Source organism: Balaenoptera borealis, assembly GCF_965194805.1.
Source record: "Balaenoptera borealis genome assembly, chromosome: X".
In the NCBI taxonomy this organism is placed as follows: domain Eukaryota; kingdom Metazoa; phylum Chordata; class Mammalia; order Artiodactyla; family Balaenopteridae; genus Balaenoptera; species Balaenoptera borealis.
Genome location: NC_138881.1, coordinates 89,400,941 through 89,425,575, shown reverse-complemented (window position 1 = coordinate 89,425,575; position 24,635 = coordinate 89,400,941). Strand labels below are relative to the sequence as shown.

Genomic DNA, 24,635 nt, shown 5'->3' with positions numbered 1-24,635 from the left:
TAACAGATGTCTGTTTTAGAAGCAAGGTGGATTAGATGATTTAATTATAATGTTAAACACCTTTTATCAGAAAAAAAATTCAAGCCCAATTATTTCTCATGCAACTTTTATGCCAAAGTTTATAGTGAAACTATGATGCCCTGAATATCAAAATTGAGCAAACGACTCAGGGTACTGATCCAATATCTCTGAACATTATTATTACAGCCTTTCCATCCCATTTTCCCAGAGTACAGCTGAAGAGAATTATCAGAAACTACAGGTAGGGTCTGATGCAAAGAATTCAAAACACACAAAACATTAAAATTCACTCATCCAACAAATATATCAAATGATTACTATAAGCCAGAAACACAACTGGGTGTTTTTTCTAACCAGTCAAAGAGGATCAAGGCAATGTGCCCCAGAAATGAATCAACCTTCTCTGCCTGCAGACCCATGCCTAAGCATCTCATCACTTAGACTTCTGCATCTGGTGCTTCCCTATTATTTCTTAGGATCCCCACTGGAGAATGGTGCCAAATCATGGGGAGATTTCTAGCTATATAAAGTTCTCCCGGCACCAAGAAATGATCTATGGACTTGAACTGATGAATTATTTTCCTATTTGACATCCAAAGGAGGCCATTTCACTGCCTTTTATAAACCACCAGTGATGAACTATAATGACATAAGGAATTGCTGGACAGGAAAAGGCCATTCTCCTTAACATGCCTGTCCTAGGGACTCATTTCCACCTCAGCTTTGTCTCTGCAGCCTTTGCTATTGGCTCACACATCATTAAAATGTCTTGCTGGCTGCAAAAGCTCATTTATACAGACAACATTTGCTCTGACCACCTTAATTGACAAATTATTCCACATGATTGCATCTCCTTGAATGAAATAGTTTTGCCTAAAATACCAACATATGTAGCCCTTTGCTTGAGTTTGTCATAGCCCCTAGTTAACTTCCTAATTTTTAAAATTCATCCCCTGTAAATGAAGCACCCTATTAAAAATATCAATTTGTCTTAGACAATTTATCAGACTGTTTTCTTGTGGTAAAATGGCTGTGAGGTCATTTTTGCAAGTGTTCCAGTAATAATAATGATGATGATAATGATACTAATCATAATAATTAATATCATTGATTGAATACATACTATTTCCCAGACACCATTGTAAGTGTTTTTCATATATTTTCTTCACTCAGCATAGCTAATACACCTCCCCATTTTCCATGGAGAAAAAACTGAAATTCAGAAGAGTAAATTAAAGTTCTCAAAGTCACACAGCTACAAGGATTTGAATCAGATTTTTCTGGTTCTAGATCAGGACATAAGGGAGTAAATCAAGTTTTCAGAGTTTTCCAAGGGTCTTCTCTTAGAATCATACTCTTTGTTTTGCTAAGATTCCTGTGTGTGTGTGTATGTGTGTGCTCATCTGTATCTTAACCATCTACATATAAGAAAAATTTTTGTTGTCAAATCAGATCATAGTACTATGAGCAATACATGGTTCTATAAGCATTTACTAGTGGAAGGGGCTCAGGCTTTGAGAAAACAATAGCCACCTGAATCTTCATTCTAGCACCATTGTTCAGTTGTTGTAAAACACTGAGAGAAATTACCTAACATCTCCAAATTTCAACTTCAGCATCTGTAAAGAGGGGCTAAGGTGACAATACCACACAGGATTTTTTTGATACTTAAATGAGATCATATCTGTGGAAACATTGAGCCCAGCTCCTAGCTCCATAATTGTATTTTGTGTCTAAATGTCAAGATAAACCTTTGTATGGGGAACCAAGAATCTTGGAGAACATTAATCTAACTGGTGAGACAAAACCTAAACAAAGATGTCTAAGATAATTAATTATAAATTAGCATCAGTCATTGTGGTGAAAACTTTTATAAAATTGCCAGGGGAATTTAGGAGAAAGAAACAGGTGATTGTAAAATAAAGTTAATCTGTGAAGACTTCCTGGAGGAAGTCCAGAAGTGCAAATATGTCCTGGCAGAGAAGAGTATGAAGGCCTGAAGTAGGCAAACAAGCAGGAAGGTAAGGAGTTAATGGCATTTATGGAGCACTGTTGTGTGCAAGAGCCATGCAGGTAGTCTGTAGCATGTTGCTTTAAGAGCAAGGTTTTAGAACAAGGTGGGTTCATATCCTATCCCCACCACTTGCTAGCCGTGTGACCATAGACAAATAACTTATCCTGAGTCTCCATTTCTTCCCTTATAAAATAAAGACAATATTGGCAACCTTCCAAGGTCGTTGTGAACTTTGACTGATTGTAAAGTACAGTACCTGACCCAATAAATGGGCATTCTCTGAGCATCTACTCCACTGTGTTGGATCTAGTTCATGGCTAATCTCCCACCATACTAAGCTTCTAGTTTTCATCCCTTTACAAGGGTAGCTTGATAGAATATTCTCAGCCTTCTCAAACCACTGCTTTCAGGTTAGCAGAGAGCAAGGTAGCTGAGAGTCTCACAAATGAACATAATGGAACTAGGGAAATCTGTGCCCGTGGATCTCAGGTGCCTATACACCTAGGATTCATAATGTAATTCCTTCCTAAGAACTCCTTCCCCCACCCCTAACTCAAGTCAGAAAAGTCAGTCAAGGAGTCAATGATCACCTCAGGTGCTGGAATAGAGCCACTGGAGCGGAACTGGCCTAGACTGGGCACGTTTGCCACATCCTGCTGCTACGGTGCTCTAACTTGCTCACCCCCAGCCCTCCCAGCAAGCTGGTCTCCTGCACAGCTACTTGCGAAAGACTCCCACAGGAATGAATGTTCTCATAGTCCCTGACTTTGCAGAGGAACAAGAGTGTCTTTCTGCTGATGGGACAGTTTAATAGTGTTCGTTCATCTCCCTGTAGGGCATAGAAACACGACACAAAAATTTTCCTAGGACAGAGACTGGAAATCTCTTTGACCCTGGCTGTCACTAATAGGGTTAAGAGATAGCATTGTGTCATAGGTTGAGGCAAAGGAGGGTAATAAGGGGGAGAAAGGAGAGACAAAATAAGAGTGGCAGAAGAGGAAGGGAAAAAAATCACTCTTTAGACTGACATTCAAGGCCCTCCTTCCCACTAATTCTAAGTAGGCTTTTTTTTTCCTCCTTGTCCCTCAAGGTCATGAGTAGAGCTGACCTTGTTTCTAGAGGAAGCAAACAGCCACCTGCAGGGTATGAATTGTGACACTCTGGGAAAGGCCCCCCACAGGCACTGCAAAGCTGCCAGAAATTCCCACCATTAGTCATGCCTATGAGTTACAGAATTGAAATATCTATTAAATTGCAAATATGCTAGCTTAGAAGGGAAACATTTTGGCCATTATCAGTCATGAATTCTTTATCTCTTTGAGGTATTAGATTAGCCCCACCAGAAAGCAAGGATCTGGGGAGATGGGCTACAGAGAAGACATGACATTAGGACATTTAAAAGAGCTAGAGAGGGACAAAGATGTCATTCAGTGTGGGCTGGGTAGAGTAGGAAAGGCCAGGGTGACCCAGGAAAAAAGGGAGGCCTAGGAGGAAAGGCAAAGGAGCTGCTGCAAGCCGGTTTGGGTCATAAGATTTCTGCACCTGCAACTGTGCAAAAGAACAGTCAATTATGAAATGCACAGTCAGTCATGTGAAAGTTCCATTAATGTAGCCAAGAACTATTGACTGCTGAGGTCTTTCCTCATTAAGTCACAGAAAAGGTATAAATGAGATATATTCTCATACGATAATCGGGATACAGACATTCAGATCATATCAACTGGCTGCTGAGAGGGATCAGGAAGGAGAGCGAACACACGCCAATGATTTGTCCCCTTCGGTGCTTCACATAGCACTGCTTCGATGCTACTCTAAGGCGGGTGCTTTATCCCCGGGGCTCTTCATTTATCTGTAACATTTGAGACCAACTTGTTTCATCATCTAAATCGCTCTTCTCTGGAAGGTGATCAATTTGTCAATACCCCTCCTGTAGTATTACATCCATAAATTGTGCCCTTCACTCTCTGCTTGGATCGACCAGTCTGTTGGATGGTGTGATTAGGATAGCTTCTGAGTGCTGTTCTCAGTTTGTCTATTAACTGCTCTCCAGACCACTTTAAGATTTTTTTCCCCACTTGTTGCTGGAGATGGAAATCGTGGAGCAGAGTCTGCACCAGCCACACAGCCAGTCGCTTGTTTAAAAGTGTTACTGAACCAAATTATTTAAGGCAAAGGCCACAAATAGGCAGCCCTCAAACGGAATTTAGCCTACAGGCATGTTTTATTCGGTCCACACAATGCTCAACAAGCCAGGGATTTCCACATAAAAATCCAGACTTCTAGCATCTCTTCAAAAATTAGAGGGCCTAGCAGCACTGGATCCTTAATTTCATATAACAGCAATCAGCTAGGGCTGAGTTGGTACTGCGAGGACTCTCCAACTTGCCCCCCTCTGTGGCCTCACACACTCACTCAGGTATATGACCTGCCTGGCTTCTAGAAGCATTTTGAACATTGATTAGGGAATTACCCCTTCACTGGCCTAGCTTCAGCCATCAGCAGTAAATGCTTTTCCTTTTATAGAAGGAATCGAATCAGGGCTATTTCTTCTTAAAGCCAAAACAGTGGATTGGCAAATAAGCACTTTAAATAACAGGTTATTTAGGGATCCTTAGCTCTGGAGACCTGAGCTCTGTAGTCACCATCTTTGGAGTCCTCTTTGGGTTGCATCTCCTTTTTATCTGGCCCAGAACCCAGGATTAAGGGACTGTGGACAGAGTAACGGGGGGGTAGGATAGGAAAGTACTGTGTTAGGAATCAGCATATACGGGTTCTAGTCCTGGCTATGCCATTCACCAGTTCCCAGCCCAGGGCAAATGGTTTAAACACTCTGAGCCATAATTTACTCTGCTGAAAAATACAAAATACAAATAATGATAACAACAACAACAACAATCTTTGCCAACTCCATAAAGTTCTTTGAGAAACAGAATGAGATGTCAGAAGTGAAAGTGCTTTGAAATTATAAAGTTCTCTACAAATACCAAGCTGTCTTATTTGTGCCCAACTGAAGCACTCATCAATGAAATAAGCACCCAACCAATCCAAGCTACACATAATGTCTGAGTACTTACTATATGCTCAGCACTTGGGGAGATGCAAAAGAATTGGTCAACAAATCCCTGTCCTTAAGGAGCTTATAGGCTAGTTGAGAAAATAAGATAAACAATGGAAAACAAGATTATAATTGTAACATAAAGTTAATGCCTGCTAAGTATCTTACTGAAACCGTTAAAGATACAGTCATCAGTAGGATGCCAGTAGACCCACTTGACTACTCACTTAGCTTTTGTTGTTTTTTTTTTTACAGTTTATTCTGTGGAAACAGCATCTTCAGATACTCTCAACCAGGGGAAAAGTGTTACGTGGCCATACAGTTTAGGAAATGTTCTAAACTATGGCCCATCTTCCTTTCAGAAAATTATAATATATATTAGAATATTATATACACTAAGATGCCCTGAAATGCCTTGCAAGAAGGAAAGCTATATAACTTTGACTTAGCAGATAAACACATTGCCACAGAACTTCTCACCATTCTCTCTTCCTTTCCTTTTTCTCTCCCCAAAGTAACTATTAACATCTCTTAGAATTGGAGCTCCATAGAACACAGTTGGGGAAACACTATTTGCCCTAATGAACATATTTTAAATTTTCACAGGTTCCAAAGGGAACATAATTCTGTCTCTACCTGTCTCCTTCAAGAACCACATTAGAAACTTGGATCCTATGCTCCTGGTTGCACAGAGTAGACACTGATTTTTGTGATGATTGGTCTTTACCAACTGAATCAATGTTGTTTAACTAGACTGTTCTCTATTGTTTCACTTCTACTAACTTGAAATCGTTGCCATAACTGCAATGAACCTTACTGGAATTGATTTTTTTTTCTCAGTACGGATTTTCTATTAATAGGGCCACATGGCACCAAAACATGCAGCCTGGCAAATTCTATCTTCTGTACATTCTTGCTTTTCCTGGCACCACACTGTTCCTTGTTTCTCTCCTGGGACTGTCCTAAGCTCAGATTTAATTATGTGTCCCATTACTACTAATCTCATCTAAGGTGCTCACTGAGAGCTAAGGACTAGGCTCCAAATTGTCAAGTGCATTCTTTTTAGGGTTTTCTAAACTCCAGCAGGGACTTCAAATTGAAGACCAAATAGTTAATGTCCAAAAAGGCCATTATAGTGGGGTGATGTACACTGTGATCAATATTTTGGCATCTTTTTCAATGTACATAATATGGGTGAAATTGTATGGTTTGTGCTTGGTGATGGTTGAAAAGTTATATTTGAGAGTCAGAAAGACCTAGATTCATATTTGTGCTTGGCCAATTACAAAGTATGTGACCTTGGAACATAGCCTCTCTAAGTTTTAGTTTCTTCTATAAAATGAGGACAATAATAGTATCCACTCTCATATGGTTGTTGTGAGGAATAAATGAGAAAATGAATGAAATACACTAAGCACAATGTCTCCTTCACAGTAAGCTGTCAATAGACATTAGCTCTCAGGGGGCCCCTATTATGATAACTTAGTTGTTGGCTTAGAGATCACTTCTCCTGTTGCATTATTATCACTCAGTCAGAATCTCCACTTCTTTTTATTCCCCCAACTCTCCACCATATCTTTAAATTCCACTGTTTTTCTTAAACCTTAAGAAACTCTTAAGGTTTAAGAAACTTTCTTAAACTCTCACCCCAGTGTCTCAGGATTAACCGTAGAGGCATGAAAGAAACTCTTAAGGTTTAAGAAACTTTCTTAAACTCTCACCCCAGTGTCTCAGGATTAACCATAGAGGCATGAAAGAACAAAGAGCCAGGGCCAGGAAAAGCCCGTTTTCAAATCCGATGGGAAATTGCTTCCTCGGTGTGTAAACAGATGCCATTCTCCACACCAAAGTAAGGAGTACAGCTATACAGTCTAAGTGACACCTTCAACAATGCACTACAGTTAGTTTTAACTTTGCAAAGTGAAATTAAAAGCACTTACTGAAGCCATGCATTTGAACATCTTCACCAAAGACTGATTCCAGCTTCCAGTTTGCAATTTAATCAAGCTTTGCATGACCAGATTGATTTGCTGCTATTATAGTAATCCAGCAGCAAATCTTTGCAACCTATCCATAGAATAAATCTCTCTTTCTAGCCATGACATTCAGACACCAATGGATTAAGAAATCTCTCATCCCTAATAAGTGAAGAGTCTCAAGTCACAAACTCTAGAGCTATCTAAGATAATCAGGAGTAGGGGTATTATTTGCATATTCACCAGAGAACAGGTTAGTGGTTTTTTCTAAATAGTCAATATGCTTTTCTGAAAAGGCATAAAATCATGTATTTATGAATGATTTGTTAGGTGAAGGGTGAATTATCTTCTAAATAAAGTATAATTAGTATTGGCTTCCTGCTTGGGTTCATTTTTGGGAACCCCTATAATTTATGTCTGTCATTGACCTTCTCAAGGCAGACATTCTCCTCTATTATAATAGGAGACCCTATTCCATTATCTTATCAACCCTCTCCCACTCCTCTTCTCCTTCTTCTATTATCACCTGTTCTACATTCTCATGTAGTCAACCTTCCCTTCTCTCCTTATCACTTTGACTAGGCTTCTACACAAAATTCAATGTGAGAATAAAGGAAAAAAAATATCTTTAAAATAACAAATAGCCACCTGAAATATGCTGTGGGAAATACAACTGTTAGTTGTTGGTATCTTTGACAAATGACCTAAATACCCTATTGTACATGTCTATATGTTGTTAAACCACTCCCTATTTATCTGCAGCCTCCAAAAGTATAAAAAAGAAATGTCTACAATAACATTACACAGGTCTGCTATGATTTAAATATTAAAATGATTCCAGAAAAGTTGCATTTCAAATCCTACTTAAATGCAGCTGGCTATTTAAAGAAATCTCATGACAAATTATTTTATATTGAAAAAATAATTTCATAAAGCCAAAGATTACCTTCTAATTAATCAGTTTTGAATAACTGGATCTTTTTACAACCGATCTATTTAAAGCAAGTAGTACCGATACACTTTAAGAGAGCACTTGTTTCACTGAAGAAATATTTCTGATTTATAAATTTAAAAGAACAGTGAGAAAATAATCTTTTAAGATTTGAATAATCTTTTAAAACTTGCATACTTGCAATACACAATGTTAAAAACCTCTACCTACATGATTTTGTAATTAACCAATCCTATGATTTTTGTATTAATATTCCTAGCCCATGCCTGCATGTTGCTAAACTCAAAACAAGTATGAGTGGGTTACCCTTTAAATAATCCCAGCCTTATATTTTGAAATATAAAAGGACAATCTGTTAATTGCTCTTTTTTTTTAACATCTTTATTAGAGTATAATTGCTTTACAATGGTGTGTTAGTTTCTGCTTTATAACAAAGTGAATCAGTTATACATATACATATGTCCCCATATCTCTTCCCTCTTGCATCTCCCTCCCTCCCACCCTCCCTATCCCACCCTTCTAGGTGGTCACACAGCACTCAGCTGGTCTCCCTGTGCTATGCAGCTGCTTCCCAGTAGCTATCTATTTTACGTTTGGTAGTGTATATATGTCCATGCCACTCTCACATTGTCCCAGTTTACTCTTCCCCCTCCCCGTATCCTCAAGTCCATTCTCTAGTAAGTCTGCATCTTTATTCCCATCTTGCCCCTAGGTTCTTCATGACCTTTTTTTTTTTTTTTTTTAGATTCCATATATATGTGTTAGCATATGGTATTTGTTTTTCTCTTTCTGACTTACTTCACTCTGTATGACAGTCTCTAGGTCCGTCCACCTCACTACAAATAACTCAATTTCGTTCCTTTTTATGGCTGAGTAATTGCTCTTTAATCAAGGAAACAAGGAATAATATAGCTTAGACAATATTGCAAATAAAAATAAATCTTCACAGAGCAACCTCTTGAACTTCCATACTGAGAAGCCATTTTGTCTCTACATCAAGTATAACATTTGAACTCTGTGAATAAATAAACTTGATATCTTCTTATATGAACAATGACTCAAGGATAAGTTTGAATTATTTTTTCTAGTATGTAATACATATTCAGTGTATTTTTATTTAAATAGCAAATGAATAAATTACTGTTTCAGTGGCTGAGGTTTTATCCTCACCCTCCCTTGATAGATTTCCCTTAGTGACCAAAACTCTGTATTTTCATGACAGCTCTTAGGAGCTTAGGTGAAACAATTTGGGACCTATGAAAATTAATTTTGGTGTGTGTGTGTATGTGTGAACTAACATGCTCACAAGGGAATCATACCTGTGACTGACTTCTTTGGCACCATTTTCTCAGCTAGTATTTCTCAAAGCATGATCCTTGAAAGGCATGCAAGAGATTCCCCAGGACAAAAAGATAAATTCCCTGTCTTACTGATGTACTAAATTAGAATCTGGAGGAGAGAGATGGGAATCTATATTTAAGGAGCCTCATCTTTACCATACCTGGGTTCTTCCATGTGATTCTGATGCACATTAAATTTTGAGAAACTCTGAGAGGTAGAGTTCAGGTGAAATTTTAAATCCCCAGTTCAACTCTTCTTAAAGTTTAGGGCAAGTGAATTAATGCCTTATAAGACACGCAAAATAAGCTCCAGAATCTAAAAACAAACTAAAGAAACAAATGTGTTGTCACCATAACCCAACAGATGGAAGCATAAAAGAGGTTTGGTATTTACTTTATTCTGGTCCAACTTAAAATATAAGCTAAACACTATAATGTTACAAACTTTACTAAATGACCTCCAAATGGAAGTGTTCTGAAAGCATCAGATAAGAATTGTGTGACTGTGGTCAAAGTGATGATGCTGCAAGGATTTGTGCATGGTCAGGCCACTTATTAATGATGTATAACTGCCTATGATTGACTCTTCTGCTTGAATGCGGCAGGAAGTCTAGTTCATACTAAGGGAATCAGGAATTAAACAAAAGCAGATCTTTGCTATTTGGATTGGCCCAATATGGTAGTTATTTTGAAAGCTCATGGAGAAGCAACGCACAATTCTAATCAAAATAATAATTCAAACCATCACAGAAGGTACTTTACAATTCAGACTAAGAAGTAGAACTGTCATGTATCAGAATAGAGAATGAACTAAAGTATATATATTAATTTTTAATTAATTTTAAAGTGTATATATTGATTTTTATTTTTACTCCTTTTGTTAATATTTAGAATTTAGAAAAAGATGAAAAAAGAAACTAGTTGACTCTCAGGAATCAAAAACTAAATCAAATATATGTTATAGAAATGAACTTACTAAGCAAGTATCATTATTAGTAGACTGATTTTAACACTATTCCAAAAGGTCAGCTAGCCATAAACAAAAACAATATAGAAGAAAATCCATATTCCTAACATTAATGAGAGTATGTTGTAACTAAACAACTAGTTGATGTCAACATTAGATGGTTAAACAGGTAATGCTCAAGTTAATAAGTGCAATAAATATTACACTTGTCTGGATAATGTCAAATTTTACCATGGCTCAGATTTTACCCACAATACAAAAATGTGTGTGTTTACTTATACACACACACATACATCTGAAACATATATAAGAAGAATAAAATTAGTCAAGATTTGCTCAGGCACAATAGTAGGTGGACCTTTTGTCACACAGTTTCTTAAGGTCCATCACACCCATTGTCAGGGATAATTTTATGTCATTAGGGTCTGTCCTATTTTGCTGAAAATTACTTACTAACATTCTCCACCAGGTAAGAATATTCTGAGTCTTTCTCTTCCATTGTGAGTAGAATTACTAATTTACAATTTGCTTGTACTTCTGATGTAAAACATATGTGCATGCTATTCATTTGGAGTTGCTCTATTTAAGAATCACTAGAACCTCACAATAACATCACTCATTTATGAGCAATTCTATATAAATGATATTTTGGATGCAGTCCAAGAAGATTTCATTACAAAAGCCCAACAGAACCTCATTCTGAGGCAGCCTTCTCCTGCAAGAAGACTCCACATATGGGTTAAGTCAACATTCTAAAGTGGTTCCAGCATATCTTTTCTGAGACGCTTAGTAACAATCAATGATACCCTGAAGAGTTAAGAACCTTTCATAAAAGCAGAGAACAGATATGCAGTAACTGGTACCATGTTCCCTAAATTAATTGTCCATATTCCACATATAGCTAGCTTATCAGTACAACTTATTAATAGTGAGCTTCACAACTATTTTATTTGTAGCTAATTCTAAATTCACAGCTAGTTTACTCTTTGTTTGGAAACTTTTTCTTCCTGTACCAAATTATACTTAAAATCTCATTTGCCATGATTTGGTAAAACCAATGCTTACCTGTAACTTTCAATTCAGTTGTTCTTCTTACAAGTTTTCCTTCATACTTAAGCTCACAAGTGTAATTTCCTCCATCTTCTTCTTGAACTTCCTGGATTAGAAGGGCATTTCCTTTCTGTATTATGATGCTTCTCCACATTTTTGGTTTGCATTCCTGCAGAGAAAATATTTTCAAGTAAGCAAAAAATAAAAATTCACATCACTAAGTCTTAGTACTGGCAAGTTAGTACTTTCACTTTTTTGCACTCTTCTCTTTAGTTTTCAAAATATGTAGATAAAGAGTTAAGTCAATGACCAGAAAACATCACAAATGCATCTTACTGTATCCAATTGAAACATCACAACTATCACCCTAAGAACCACTTTAAAGGTCTGATCCCAAGAGCAGAAAGTCCTTAGAGACATTCTGCAAAAACAGAAAAGCATACAAGATCCCCAAATGCAAAAGAGGTAGAGCAGTCACTAAATAGCATTTTAATGCCCTGGCTCTTTCTATATGACAGGAATATGTCCTAAGAGTTCTAAGAGGATAGTGTTCACTTAGCAACATAATATAAACAAGGGAGTCTTAGGCATTATTTTAAAATTCTAGTTGGCTTTTACACTGGCAATGGTTTAATTAATTTTTATAGTAAAAACTAATAATAATATTCAAGAGTCTCTCTCCTCATAGTCAAGAGATCTATTGTGGGGAGGTTGAGGGGGGAAGGGGATCAAGAAAATGAGGCTTGAGGAATTCTCTAGAAACATAGCTAGGTAAAATGAGGACACACTTTGTTGTAGTAAGGTAATGGGGAAATTATCCACTTATTTTCTGAGTTCAGTGATCTGTGACCAGATAATAAGATTTGGGTTTTGAGGTCAATTCTTTTACTCATCTGGTAAGAATGTGTTGCTACTGGAATTGGACTTTACTAGAAAGGAATGGTTAACGCTTTTCCGTCGACCGACAGAGATACAACAATAGCAGAGTATGTAAGAATATTCAGCCAAGTGGCTTTGTCTTTTGGGAATTTTCTCAGACTACTTTTTACATATTGCTCCAGTTTGTCTACCACTTATCTCAAGTGTTCAAAGAAAGTGGTGGCCAAAAGCTGTGCAAACATCAGTGAAGCTGTGGGGGATAGGTGTGAGGGGGCTCTGAAGTATTTTATCATTTAAATTCTGGATCTTTCAGTTAAGGAATTAAAAAATTGATCATGAGGCAGTTGACCTGAATAATAATTGAGGGCAGTTTCCACTTTCCCCATGGTATATACAACATCTCTTCTACCTCTCCTTCTCCCCACCCTTACTCCCACCCTCTGCACACACATCCTAAATATTCACGTAAAAGTAAAATCGGTGCTGACTCTCAATCCCCAGCTCTGCATGCTTGAGTGTGTGCATGTGTGTGTGCGCACATGTCGTAAAATGATTTGGAAGAGTGAGTACCCATTTATTAGATTTTACTGTAACAAAATTTCTTCTGTTATGGTAGCAGAAGTTTTGACAACAAAACACAAAAACTGACACTTAAGTTCACAGGTATAATATTTAAGAGATATGCTTGCTTTATGTCCAATACAACTACCCACACACATTGTCAGAGAGTAAATAAAAGTAATACTGTCTAGGGCATCTAGATATAAAGCTGCTTCACTCCCTAGGGTCTTTCCAAAGAACACTTAAGGGTCTGTCTGAAATTCTATTACATACCATGTCTGGCAAGGTTTATCACCTATATGAGATTTGCTTCTGAGTTAAACCTTGGGATATAAGGTTTCTGGGAAAATGAAAAAGAAAGACTGAACAGAAAGAAAAAAATAGCCCAGCTGCCACTATCGTCATACAATAATAATCCACAATTATTTTCGCATTGCTTCCAACTCTGATAGCCTCAGATTTCTAAAGAATCATTCTGAAGGTCATTAAACAAAAATATGGTCCCTCTGGGCATTTTGAGAGGAAAGGAAAATGAAAACTGAGCTGCTTCACTTTCACATAGCAGTGGTGGGGGCAGGCAAATGAGCCCACACACTCACTTCATTCAAAGACAAATGGCATCGTTTTCTAATATCATTTTGGGGGGGAAAGTCCATATGCAATTAGCTCTGACCATTTTCATTTTCTCTGCACACTGCTTTGTTTTTTTTCCCTAGGAAGTAAAATCTAAAGAGTGTACAGGAATTACAAAATAACTCCTGATGAAGAACAGCCTGGAATCTTCACATGTTCTTTGGGATAGATACAGATAGTCCCAAGTGCTTTTCAAGTTGTCATCTAGCCTTATAAAGGATTCCTTGTACCCAATAGAGTTTTTGTTTTTAACTGTGTTATAGGAAAATGTTATCTTCAGGTCACCTCCATCCTTCTGGAACAATGTAATATAGATGAAAAGGCAAACTAGCTTCAGAGCAAGACAGCTCTAGGTCAAAATCTGGGGTTCACCCAAGTTCTGTGATCTTGGGAAAATTTGCCTAACTTCTTTAGGTCTCAGTTTTTTACTCTGCATATGGGGATACTATACACTACCATATGAGCAGCCAGAATCCAGAGCCTTGCAGAGTTTATTCATTACACTCTTGTTGGGCAGCACTATATTTAGTGGTCATCCAACACAGAGAATGCTTTTCATCCCTAAACTTTCACAATCCTGGATTATATCTCCTCCAAACGTCTGATTCTGCTTGGTGAAACTTGGTGCTAATGGACTAATCAGATAAAAACAAATCTTCACTAATTGGTTAACCATCCCCCAGCAACATAATACTTTAACCCACTGAAAATGTATAGCTCCTAAGAGGCCACTCCAACACTAATCCTAGCAGGTGGGTAGAGAAACTATATTTTGTTCAGAAGAACCTTGTAGATGATATCCTGCCCCCACCAACCCATCCTTCACGAAGTTACCTCATTGGCTATCCTGCCCACGTCTGGGTGCCTATATCAAATCTCAGAAGTCTTCCAGGTTTTTGACTCCATTATTTGCAGCATCTCTGCCTTAAGCTGCTGGCTGCTAAGCTTACTACTGTCACTGCTTCTCTCCTGCCTCCAGTCTTCCCATCATCTCTTTCTTATTGGACAGACAACATTACCATACTTCACTCCCTCCAGACCTGTTTAGTTTAGTTCTGACAGCCTGGTGGGCAACAAAGTTTGCAGCACATAGGTCAAGTCTCAAGATGGTTGTTTATCTGAGGCAAGGACAAACTACCAGAACCTCGAATGGGAACAGGCCCCTAATATTGTCCTCAGTGTGTAATGCCTCTATTATTTAATGCCTCTGAGACCATTACATTGAACTTAATCAACTGGAAGTTTTCGCTGAGGACCAGTTTTACTTAAGTTTAACAAACAGCTTCAGTTCATGGTCCAGCTGTCCTCTCACAGGACAGTTTGCTGTAGGACATCCTTGCTCGGTCAAAATCACATCAGCCTTTAAATTCCAGCTTCCTTCCCTTCTTCCCAGCCTTCCTGAGTGGAAGATGTTATTTGCCAGCAGTTGCTAGGTTGGGAGCCTAGGATGTTCAACAGAAACATCTGTTGACCAAGCCCCTTGAAGCTGCCAGCCATATTTGGATCTTGGAGTTCCCACCCTGAAATATTCACCACTACATTCACAGTCTACTTCTGAGATAGCATCATCACAACCACAGGTGTATTTCAATCAGTTTGATTTGTTAGTCATGGTTACTTCAGTGCTATTCAGAGCACATGACTCATTTCTCACAGCAAGAACACGAGGAAGATTCATTTAAATATTTATTCTGATTCTGAAGTTCAGACACAAAGCAGCTGTGCAACCATAAGGCAATCACATAACCTCTGGTCCTCTTCAAATACCTAACACTCATTCCCTCACACCAAACTTCTCTCCTTTCCCCTGGAGACTGGACTATTCCACAGAGCATCTAGGCTCTGCCTAACAATTTGTAGGAAACCTGAACTTTCTTCACTTTAAAGATGGAAGAGATAGGAGCACAATTGTGAATTGGGTATCAATCTTGTACTTCCACTCCAAATGCCTAGGATAACCCACTGCAGGGAGTCCTTCCCCTCCCTAGTTCGTTTCCTCTAACTTTCTATCTTCACAGTCCTAATGTTGAATTTGGTACCCCCACAGTGGTTGAGTATAAATCCCACATTCAAATACTTGGGATGAAATCCCAAGTTATATGTTCTTGAGCATGCTACTTAACCAATCTAAGCCTCAGTTGCTTCACCTATTTTTAAAAAGTTGGTGATAATCATAATATATACCAAATAGGGGTAATTATTAGGATTAAATGAGGTAATACATATAAATCCTCTGTAATATAGAGCACCACATGCTAAAACCACTCATAATAATTAATAAATATTAACTATTATTCTATTATTGTCATTACCCTCAGTATCCAGCTTTCAAATTACATACACAACTATCTTGATATGTTAATAACTATTAGGAGTTAATGTGACTCATATTTCTATAGGAGTCTGGAAACAATCCAAAAGACAATCCAAAGTTACCATTCAAATGAAGGGGTTGATTTACTGTTTCTTATCTGAAACATAAAGGACTTGGAAGTTGTTACTACCATCCTAACAACAAGAAAAAAGCTGAATAAACTGAAACTCAATAACTACTTTTATTTCCATCAGGTAATTGAAGTCACAGTAAAAGCCACTGTCCCAGAAACTGGAGAGACAGGTAGATACAGAGAATCACAGTTTACTGGGAGCAGAAGCAGCCTCAGGAGCCAACTGGTAGGAACACTTAAAGGATAATTGACTAATTTCTGGAAACTAAGTGTGAACTAGCTTGAGAAATAAAATATCCCTGAGGGCCCAGTCTTGGAGGGCGGCCCACACTTTTGTAAGTTTTACCTCCACGAGTCCCACCAGGTTCTTCTCAGGCTGAAGATCAGAGAAAAATCCTGCTTCTGGCAAAGGATGGGGAAAGTAAACCATTTTGAAACATACCCAAAGAGCCTGCCCATAAAGGACGTGGGGTACAGGAAATATACAACCCCAGCCTCCTCTAGCCTTTGAAGTGGGGGAAGAAATAGCCAGCTCCAGTCCTCTCTATCTTTCCTGTCTTACAGGAAGCCGAGAAGCACATATGATGGTCACAGGCCAGGGACTAGGCTCACCAAAAGACTGAATCTAATCACAGGATTATAGAATGCTTTCCCTTGCCCAACACCTTACCAGTACATCAATAGGGCTCCTGTATAATAACACGATATTACAGTTGAAAGAAATACACAACACAGACCTTATTTAAGAATATGTCTCTAGAAAAATAGAAGGATAACAGGGAAGTAAAAAATAAGGACACCAGAGAGACTTTTAGCTTCTAACACCTACAGCAAGTAGTAAAAACAGCCTAACTCTTAGCCAGATAAGCATTAAAAAAACCTCACAGTAAAGGCCTATTTACTTCAGTTCCTTTTACCAAGTACATCACGTCTGGATTTTTAAAAATATTTACAAGGCATACTAAAAGACAGAAAAAAACACACTGTTCAAAGAGAAAGAGGAAGCATCAGAACCAGACTAAGATAGGGCAGAAATTTTGGATTTACTAGTCTGGGAATTTAAAATAAGTATGATTAATATGTTAATGACACTAATAGAAATAGTGGACAATATGTAAGAACAGAAGAGAGATGGAAACTCTTAGAATCAAAAGGGAAATGCTAGAAATCAAAACACTGTAACAGAAATAAAGAATGTCTTTGATAGGCACATTCATAGACTGGACATGGCTGAGGAAAGAATTAGTGAGCTTGAAGGTATACCAATAGAAACCTCCCAAACTAAAAAACAAAGAGGAAAAAGAATGAAAAAAAATTGAACAGAATGTCCAAGAACTGTGAGAGGAGTACAAAAGATGTAACATAAATGTAATGGGATTACCAGAAGGAGAAGAAAGTGAGAAAGGAACAGAATAAATATTTGAAGTCATTCTAATGCTGGCTCATCCAGGATTACCAGACTAGATCATACCAGACTAGGTAAGACAGAGAGGTTTGGTGTACAGGTAGGTTACTATAAGCAAATGAGCTGAGTTTTGAACAATATATAAAAGTTAGGCAGGCAAGCAGGACATACAGGAGAGAGGGAATAACATGTGTAGAACTCAGATGTGAAAAACCATGGAGTGGACAAAAAAATATGAATAGTTTTGCTCTCTTGAGAGTGGCAATGAGTAGGCTGAGGCCAGATACTAAAAGCCTTAAATTCCATTCTAAGATATTTGCACATTGTCAGGTTTCAAATCTCAGCTCTGTCACTATATAACCTATCTCATAAGACTGTTCTAAGAATTGAATTATTTAATTAATGAACATGTGTGGCACAGTCAGGCCCTGTAAATACTCAACAAAAAGGAACTACTAACTAAAAGTTTTTATAGAATAACTGGAGTGCTTTAAATAGTGGCACACTATGATCAGATGTGCATTTCTAAAAGATCATTTTAATGGATATATAGAAGGTAGTCAGATTATAAAAAGAGACATTGCTTAAAAGGCTTTAATTTACTTTGATCTGTTTTTATCCCTCGAATGTCATTAATGCCATTAAGGATACACAGGAAGACCCTTTCAAGTCTGGATTCTTATAACAATTTAGGAAAGATCAATAGCAAACTCCTGTTAAATTTGAGAAAAACAAACACATCAAAATTATAGAAGTTGACAAAAACATATCATTTTGATAAATCCAGAAATTGGACAGTCAAAACTCAACCTTATAAGATCTTTATTCCTAATCACCAAAACCCAGCAGCAAATGGTCATCAATGGGTGAATGGTTAAACAGTGGTACATCTCTACAGTGGAATATTGGACTATTATTCGGCAATAAAAGGAATGAACTATTGATATATATCACAACATTGACAAATCTCAAATGCATTATGCTAAGTGAGCAAAGACAGGCACAAAAGGCTACATATCATTTTATTCCATTTATATGACATTCTGGAAAATACAAAACCATAGGAATAGAAAACAGATATCTTTTTAGCAAGGACTGGGGCTGGGAGGAAGGGACTGAATACAAAAGGACATGGAGAAAATTGGAATGATGAAAATGTTCTGTATCTTGTTTGTGGTGTATATATTTGCCAAAACACATCAAATTATACAAGTACAAGGGATGTATTTTATGTTTGTAGATTATACAGAATAACAGGACTTAAAAAACCCTCAATCTTAAATTCCCAATTGGAGTTTGAGATGTCCTAGGTAACTTTGCTTCTAGCCTCCTATGTAACTTTTTCCTTTCTATAGTAGCAGCAAATATCAAGGACTTTAGTCATTAGATGTTTATAACATGTCTGATATATATGGCACACATTGTTATACCTATTTTATATGTGGGAAAATAGAGGCCCAGTGTCATCCAATTACTCATCCACATTAATGGTGTAATGGTGACCAGAATCCAGGTGCCCAGACTCAAAGACCAGTGCTTCTTACACATATTAAATACCCATTCCTCAAATAGCAACCCATCTTCTTTATAATTTGCAAATAATAAATAACCATTGTCACATTTCTAATGCCATACCTAAAAATAAAAACAAGGATAAACGGGTCTTAAATCTTGTGTCACTGACTGTGGTTTTAGGGCACACAAAATTGAAGCCTTCATGGGATTCCTAGCTCATTCCTTCTGGATAAAAGTATCTTTGAAAATTCTAGTTAAATAGATTAAGATTCTCAGGATGGAATATAATTTTATGGTTACAAAATAAGGCACATATTAATATCATTACAGTTTCAAAAGGGATTCAAAAACCCCAAGCATTTTGCCAAACCATTTTTTAGCCAAAATGTGTTGGTCATTTGGGCTGTGGTATTACAAGGTCTTCAATGACCTTCTTTTTCCCTCTTTAAGAAAATTGTCAGGATTTTCTGAGAGACAAGATGGCGGATTTGAAAGACTTGAGCTCACCTCCTCTCATGAAAACACCAAAATCACAACTTATTGCTGAACAACCATTGACAAAAAAGACTGGAACCTACCAAAAAAGATATTCTACATCCAAAGACAAATAAGAAGCCACAGGACGGTAGGAGGGGCACTTTCATGATATAATCAAATCCTATAACCACCGAGTGGGTGACCCACAAACTGGAAAATAATTATATCACAGATGTTCACCCATAGGAGTGAGAGTTCTGAGCCCCATGTCAGGTTCCCCAGCCTGGGGGTCTGGCATCAGGAGGAGGAGCCCCCAGAGCATTTGGCTTTGAAGACCAGTGGGCTTGTGTTCAGGAGATCCACAGGATGGAGGGAAACAGAGACTCCACTCTTCGAGGGCACACACAAGGTTTCATGTGCACTGGGACCCTGGGCAAAACAGTGACTCCATAGAAGCCTGGGCCAGACTTACCTGTGGGTCTTGGAGGCTCTCCTGGGGAGGCGAGGGTCAGCTGTGGCCCACTGCAGGGGCAAGGACACTGGTGGCAGAGACCCCATGCAATTTTCCTCAGAGTGAGCTCCCCTGGTGGTCACCATTTTGGCACTGAGACCTGGCCCCACCCAACAGCCTGAAGGCTCCAGTGCTGGGACACCTCAGGCCAAACAACCAACAGGGTGGGAACACAGGCCCACCCATCAACAGACAGGTTGCCTAAAGTTGTCCTGAACCCACTGCCATCTCTAGACACACCCCTTGACACAGCCCTGCCCATCAGAGGGACAAGACCCAGCACCACCCACCAGTGGGCAGGCACCAGTCCTTCCCACCAGGAAGCCTGCACAAAACCTTGGACCAACCTCACCCACCAGGGGGCAGACACCAGAAGCAGGAAGAACTACAATCCTGCAGCCTGCAGAACAGAGACCACAAATACAGAAAGTTAGACAAAATGGAATGGCAGAGAAATATGTTCCAGATGCAGGAACAAGATAAAAGCCCAGAAGAACAACTAAGTGAAGTGGAGATAGGCAATCTGCCTGAAAAGGAATTCAGAATAATGATAGCAAAGATGATCCAAGATCTCAGAAAAAGAATGGAGGAACAGACTGAGAAAATAAAAGAAATGTTTAACAAAGAACCAGAAGATTTAAAGAACATAGATGAACAATACAATAACTGAAATGAAAAATACACTAGAAGGAATCAATAGCAGAATAAATGAGGCAGAAGAAGGAATAAGTGAGCTGGAAGACAGACTGGTGGAAATAATTGTCACGAAACAGAATAAAGAAAAAAGAGTGGAAAGAAATGAGGACAGTCTAAGAGACTTCTGGAATAACTTCAAATGCACCAACATTCACATTATAGGGGTCCCAGAAGGAGAAGAGAGAGAACCTGCCTGAGAAAACATTTGAAGAGATAGTAGCCGAAAACTTCCTTAACATGGGTAAGGAAACACTCAAGTCCAGGAAGCACAGAGAGTCCGATACAGGATAAACCCAAGGAGGAACATGCCAAGACACATTTTAATCAAATTGACAAAACTTAAAGACAAAGAGAAAATATTAAAAGCAACAAGGGAAAAGCAACAAATAACATACAAGGGAATGCCCATAAGGTTAACAACTGATTTTTCAGCAGAAACTCAAATGAGCATATTTACAAAGTGGAAACAGACTCACAGACATTGAAAACAAACTCATGGTTACCAAAAGGGAAAGGTGGGGGGGAGGCATAAATTAGGAGTTTGGGATTAACATATACACACTACTATATATAAAATAGATAATCAACAAGGACCTATTGTATAGCACAGGGAACTCTATTCAATATTCTATAATAACCTTTGTGGGAAAAGAATCTGAAAAAGAATAGATATATGTATCTGTATAACTGAATCACTTTGCTGTACACCTGAAACTAACACAACATTGTAAATCAACTATACTCAAATATAAAATAAAAATTAAATTAAAAAAAAACTCCATACTACCCAACTTAGCATTTAAAAACAAGAAAGAAAATTGTCAGAATGTTTAGCAAGATAAATAACTGTAAAGCTCTTAACTTTGGAAGTTTATCTCATTGTAATGAGTGACAGCATTTAGAAATGGTCATCCCTAGACTATTATTTAGGAGATGAAATTAACTCCTCACAATCCATCTGGAATTATCTTAAACATGGTATGAGTCAGATATCTATTTTTTTGCAAGTGAATTGTCAATTATGTGCACATCATTTTTAATAAGCTGTTATCCTCCCTCCACACCCATTAAAATGAAATGTTATCATATACTAAATTCTCATATATACATACTTTATCTGTTTCTAGATTCTCTATTCTATTTAACTGATCTATTTATGCTTTCTTAAACTTACTATTTTAATTGCTACTGTTTTGCAGTAAGTTCAGTATCAGACTAAGTCCCCTCTCATTAATGTTGTTTTTCCAAAATTTCATTTGCAAAGCTGATATATTCATTCATCCATATGAATGGTATAATGTTTATCATGTTGTCTAATTTTTAAAAATTCATATTTTAGCAAATTGGATTACTTATTTATATAATATTGGGAATAACTGATATTTTTTTCTATGAGATCTTCCAATGCAGAAATATGTTCTGTCTCTCCATTAATTTAGACTATATTTTATGTCCTTCAACAAAATTATATTTTTATATAGGTCTCCTCCCATCTTTGTTAAATGTATTCCAAAGTGTTTTTCAGTTTTTCATTGTTGTAAATGGGATAATTTCATTTTTTCCTTTACATATCTAACTGATTATTACTGGCAAAAATAAAAATTATTAAATAGTTTGTATATTTTTATTAAGCTACCTTATCAAGTTATCTCATTAGTTCTATTTTTTGTTGTTGTTTAATCTCTTGGGTTTTCTTGGTATACAATTATACAATCTGAAAAATAAGATTATTTTGTCTCTTCTTTTCCAATGTTTGTATAGCGTATTTCATTTAATTTTCTTATGGCATCAGCTAGAACCTCCAAAACAGTACTGAATAATAGTACTGACAGAGATCATTCCTATCTTGTACACCATGGATGTAAGGATATAAGTATGTTTACAAGGATGTTTACTGTAATACTGTGATTATTTTTTAAAAACTAGAAAAAATTGAATATCCATCTGAAAAATGGTTGAATAAAGCAAGGTTATATCTAGCCTATGAACTATGATACAGCTATTAAAAATGAATTAGAGGGACTTCCCTGGTAGCGCAGTGGTTGAGAATCTGCCTGCCAATGCAGGGGACACGGGTTCGAGCCCTGGTCCGGGAAGATCCCACATGCCGCGGAGCAACTAGGCCCATGAGCCACAACTACTGAGCCTGCGCGTCTGGAGCCTGTGCTCTGCAACAAGAGAGGCCGTGATAGTGAGAGGCCCACGCACCGCGATGAAGAGTGGCCCCCACTTGCCGCACCTAGAGAAAGCCCTCGCACAGAAACGAAGACCCAACACAGCCAAAAATAAATAAAGTTAATTTTAATTAAAAAAAAAGAGGAGCAGATTGTGCTTCTCAAAATACCCTATTAAAAAAATGAATTAGATATATATAATCAACATGCACATAGTAGGCACCCAGTATATATATACTAACTGAATGAATGAATTTGCACTGACCCATCCATAATGCCCTCAACCACCCCATTATAACCAATGGCAAACATCTGAAATTAAGATAATTGTGGCAAGAAAAAGGAGGATTCAAACTGGAAGCCTTGACCTCATTAACATCAGCCTTTTATCAGCTGAGGTAACTAATGACAGATATGTGTTTTACCCCAAGGAACGTATTTGTATTTTCATTGCTAATGTCCTATTAAGGTTAGGGAATTCTTTTGTTTAGAAATGGGATAAAGGGACTCTACACTCTTGTGTCGAGTATTCTCAGTGAATAATGAGGTTGTTCTCATGTTCTTAGTTCAATAAAGAAAATAATCTTTATCTCTCATTTCAAAAATGTTTCCAAAAGCATTGACATAATTGTATATTCTGTTCTAATGTTTAAGCCCCATACATAGCGTCAGGAGGAAGAGCTGAAAGTGTAGCCCCTCTCCTCACTTCCTTTTGCTAACTAATAGAGTTCAGATAGAGGAGTTACAGCCCCCTTATGCATATCTCTTACATTCCAAGGACAACCAGGATAGGCTTACTCATTCATCTTTATGAACACGTCCCAGTGCCATATGAGCCACCTCTACCTTCCTATTCAGCTGTGATTACCTGCAGGCATGGAAGAATAGTCCTCAAAGGCCTGCCATAACAGGATGGTTGGAAAAGAAACAAGTTTAAAGATTACATATATTTGAAAAGAAGACTGGGAAAAGGATCATGCAACACATACTTTTCACTGTTAAAACACTGGAGATAATACATTGTACATTTCTAACTTTGGATATGCACCAGAATTAACTCTGGACAAATGTGTCCTCCTTTTTTCATTGCTGTAGCCAGAGCAAAATCACTTCATGTTCAGTCTGGTAGGAAATGCACAGACTACAAAGCAAGCAAGGCAGATTATCGAAGTATTGGCTAAAAAGGAAACGTTTTCCCATACGTCAATACATTTTTTCAAGGATTTACTTAAAACCCTGTGTGAAAAGTGGGGTTAACAATGCAGTTGGGAGCTTCAGAGACTCTTTAACTTTTGGTTTTAATTTCTAATCCTGATCCATTTGTATAGTGTAATGGCTAAGTGGAAGGACCCAGGAGCCAAACTGCAAGTCACAAACAGCTGTGTGACATTTGTTGAGTCACTTAACTTGTCTGAGTCTCCAGTCACGTCTTTTGTAAAATGGGGATAATAATAATACCTACATAAGACAGTAGAGATTGAGATTGAGAAACTAGAAATTGAGTTAATCCATCTAAAGCACTTAAAATAGAGTCTGGCATATAGTAAGTACTTAATAAATATTACCTATCATTATGCTAATTATTTATCAATTATAAAATGTTATACAAATATTAAATGTTATTATCCAGGCAGAGCTGGAAAAGCCCTTTGTTTCACCATCATTGGTCCATTTCTAAGAAAGAGTGAGGGTTAGCTTTTTCCAAGGAATAAACTGCTTTGGTATACAATGACTATGGTGATGTATAGAGATGTGAAGAAAGGGGAAGAAAGATTTTAGTGAAAAGACAAAAAGATGAGATAGAATGAACACTGTAAGAGAAAGCTGATGACCTGGATTTTACTCCTAGTTGCTAACCCTTGAGCTAGTCAACCTCCCTTCCTGAACTATAAAATTGAAATAAAACCTTTTTACTCATCTTAAAGAAGTGCCTGAGATCGAGGCTGGGTTTAGCTCCAGGCC

General features: G+C 37.6%; 1 protein-coding gene across 3 annotated transcripts in view; it reads right to left on the bottom strand.

The window, feature by feature from the left end:
- Positions 1 to 24,635, bottom strand: part of IL1RAPL2 (interleukin 1 receptor accessory protein like 2) — a 1,121,335-nt gene that overhangs the window by 485,152 nt on the left and 611,548 nt on the right. For all 3 annotated transcript variants that reach the window (XM_082377189.1, XM_082377191.1, XM_082377190.1), the window contains one exon: positions 11,391 to 11,544. In XM_082377189.1, coding sequence (XP_082233315.1) covers positions 11,391 to 11,544 — 154 coding nt within the window. The remainder of the gene's footprint in view (positions 1 to 11,390; positions 11,545 to 24,635) is intronic.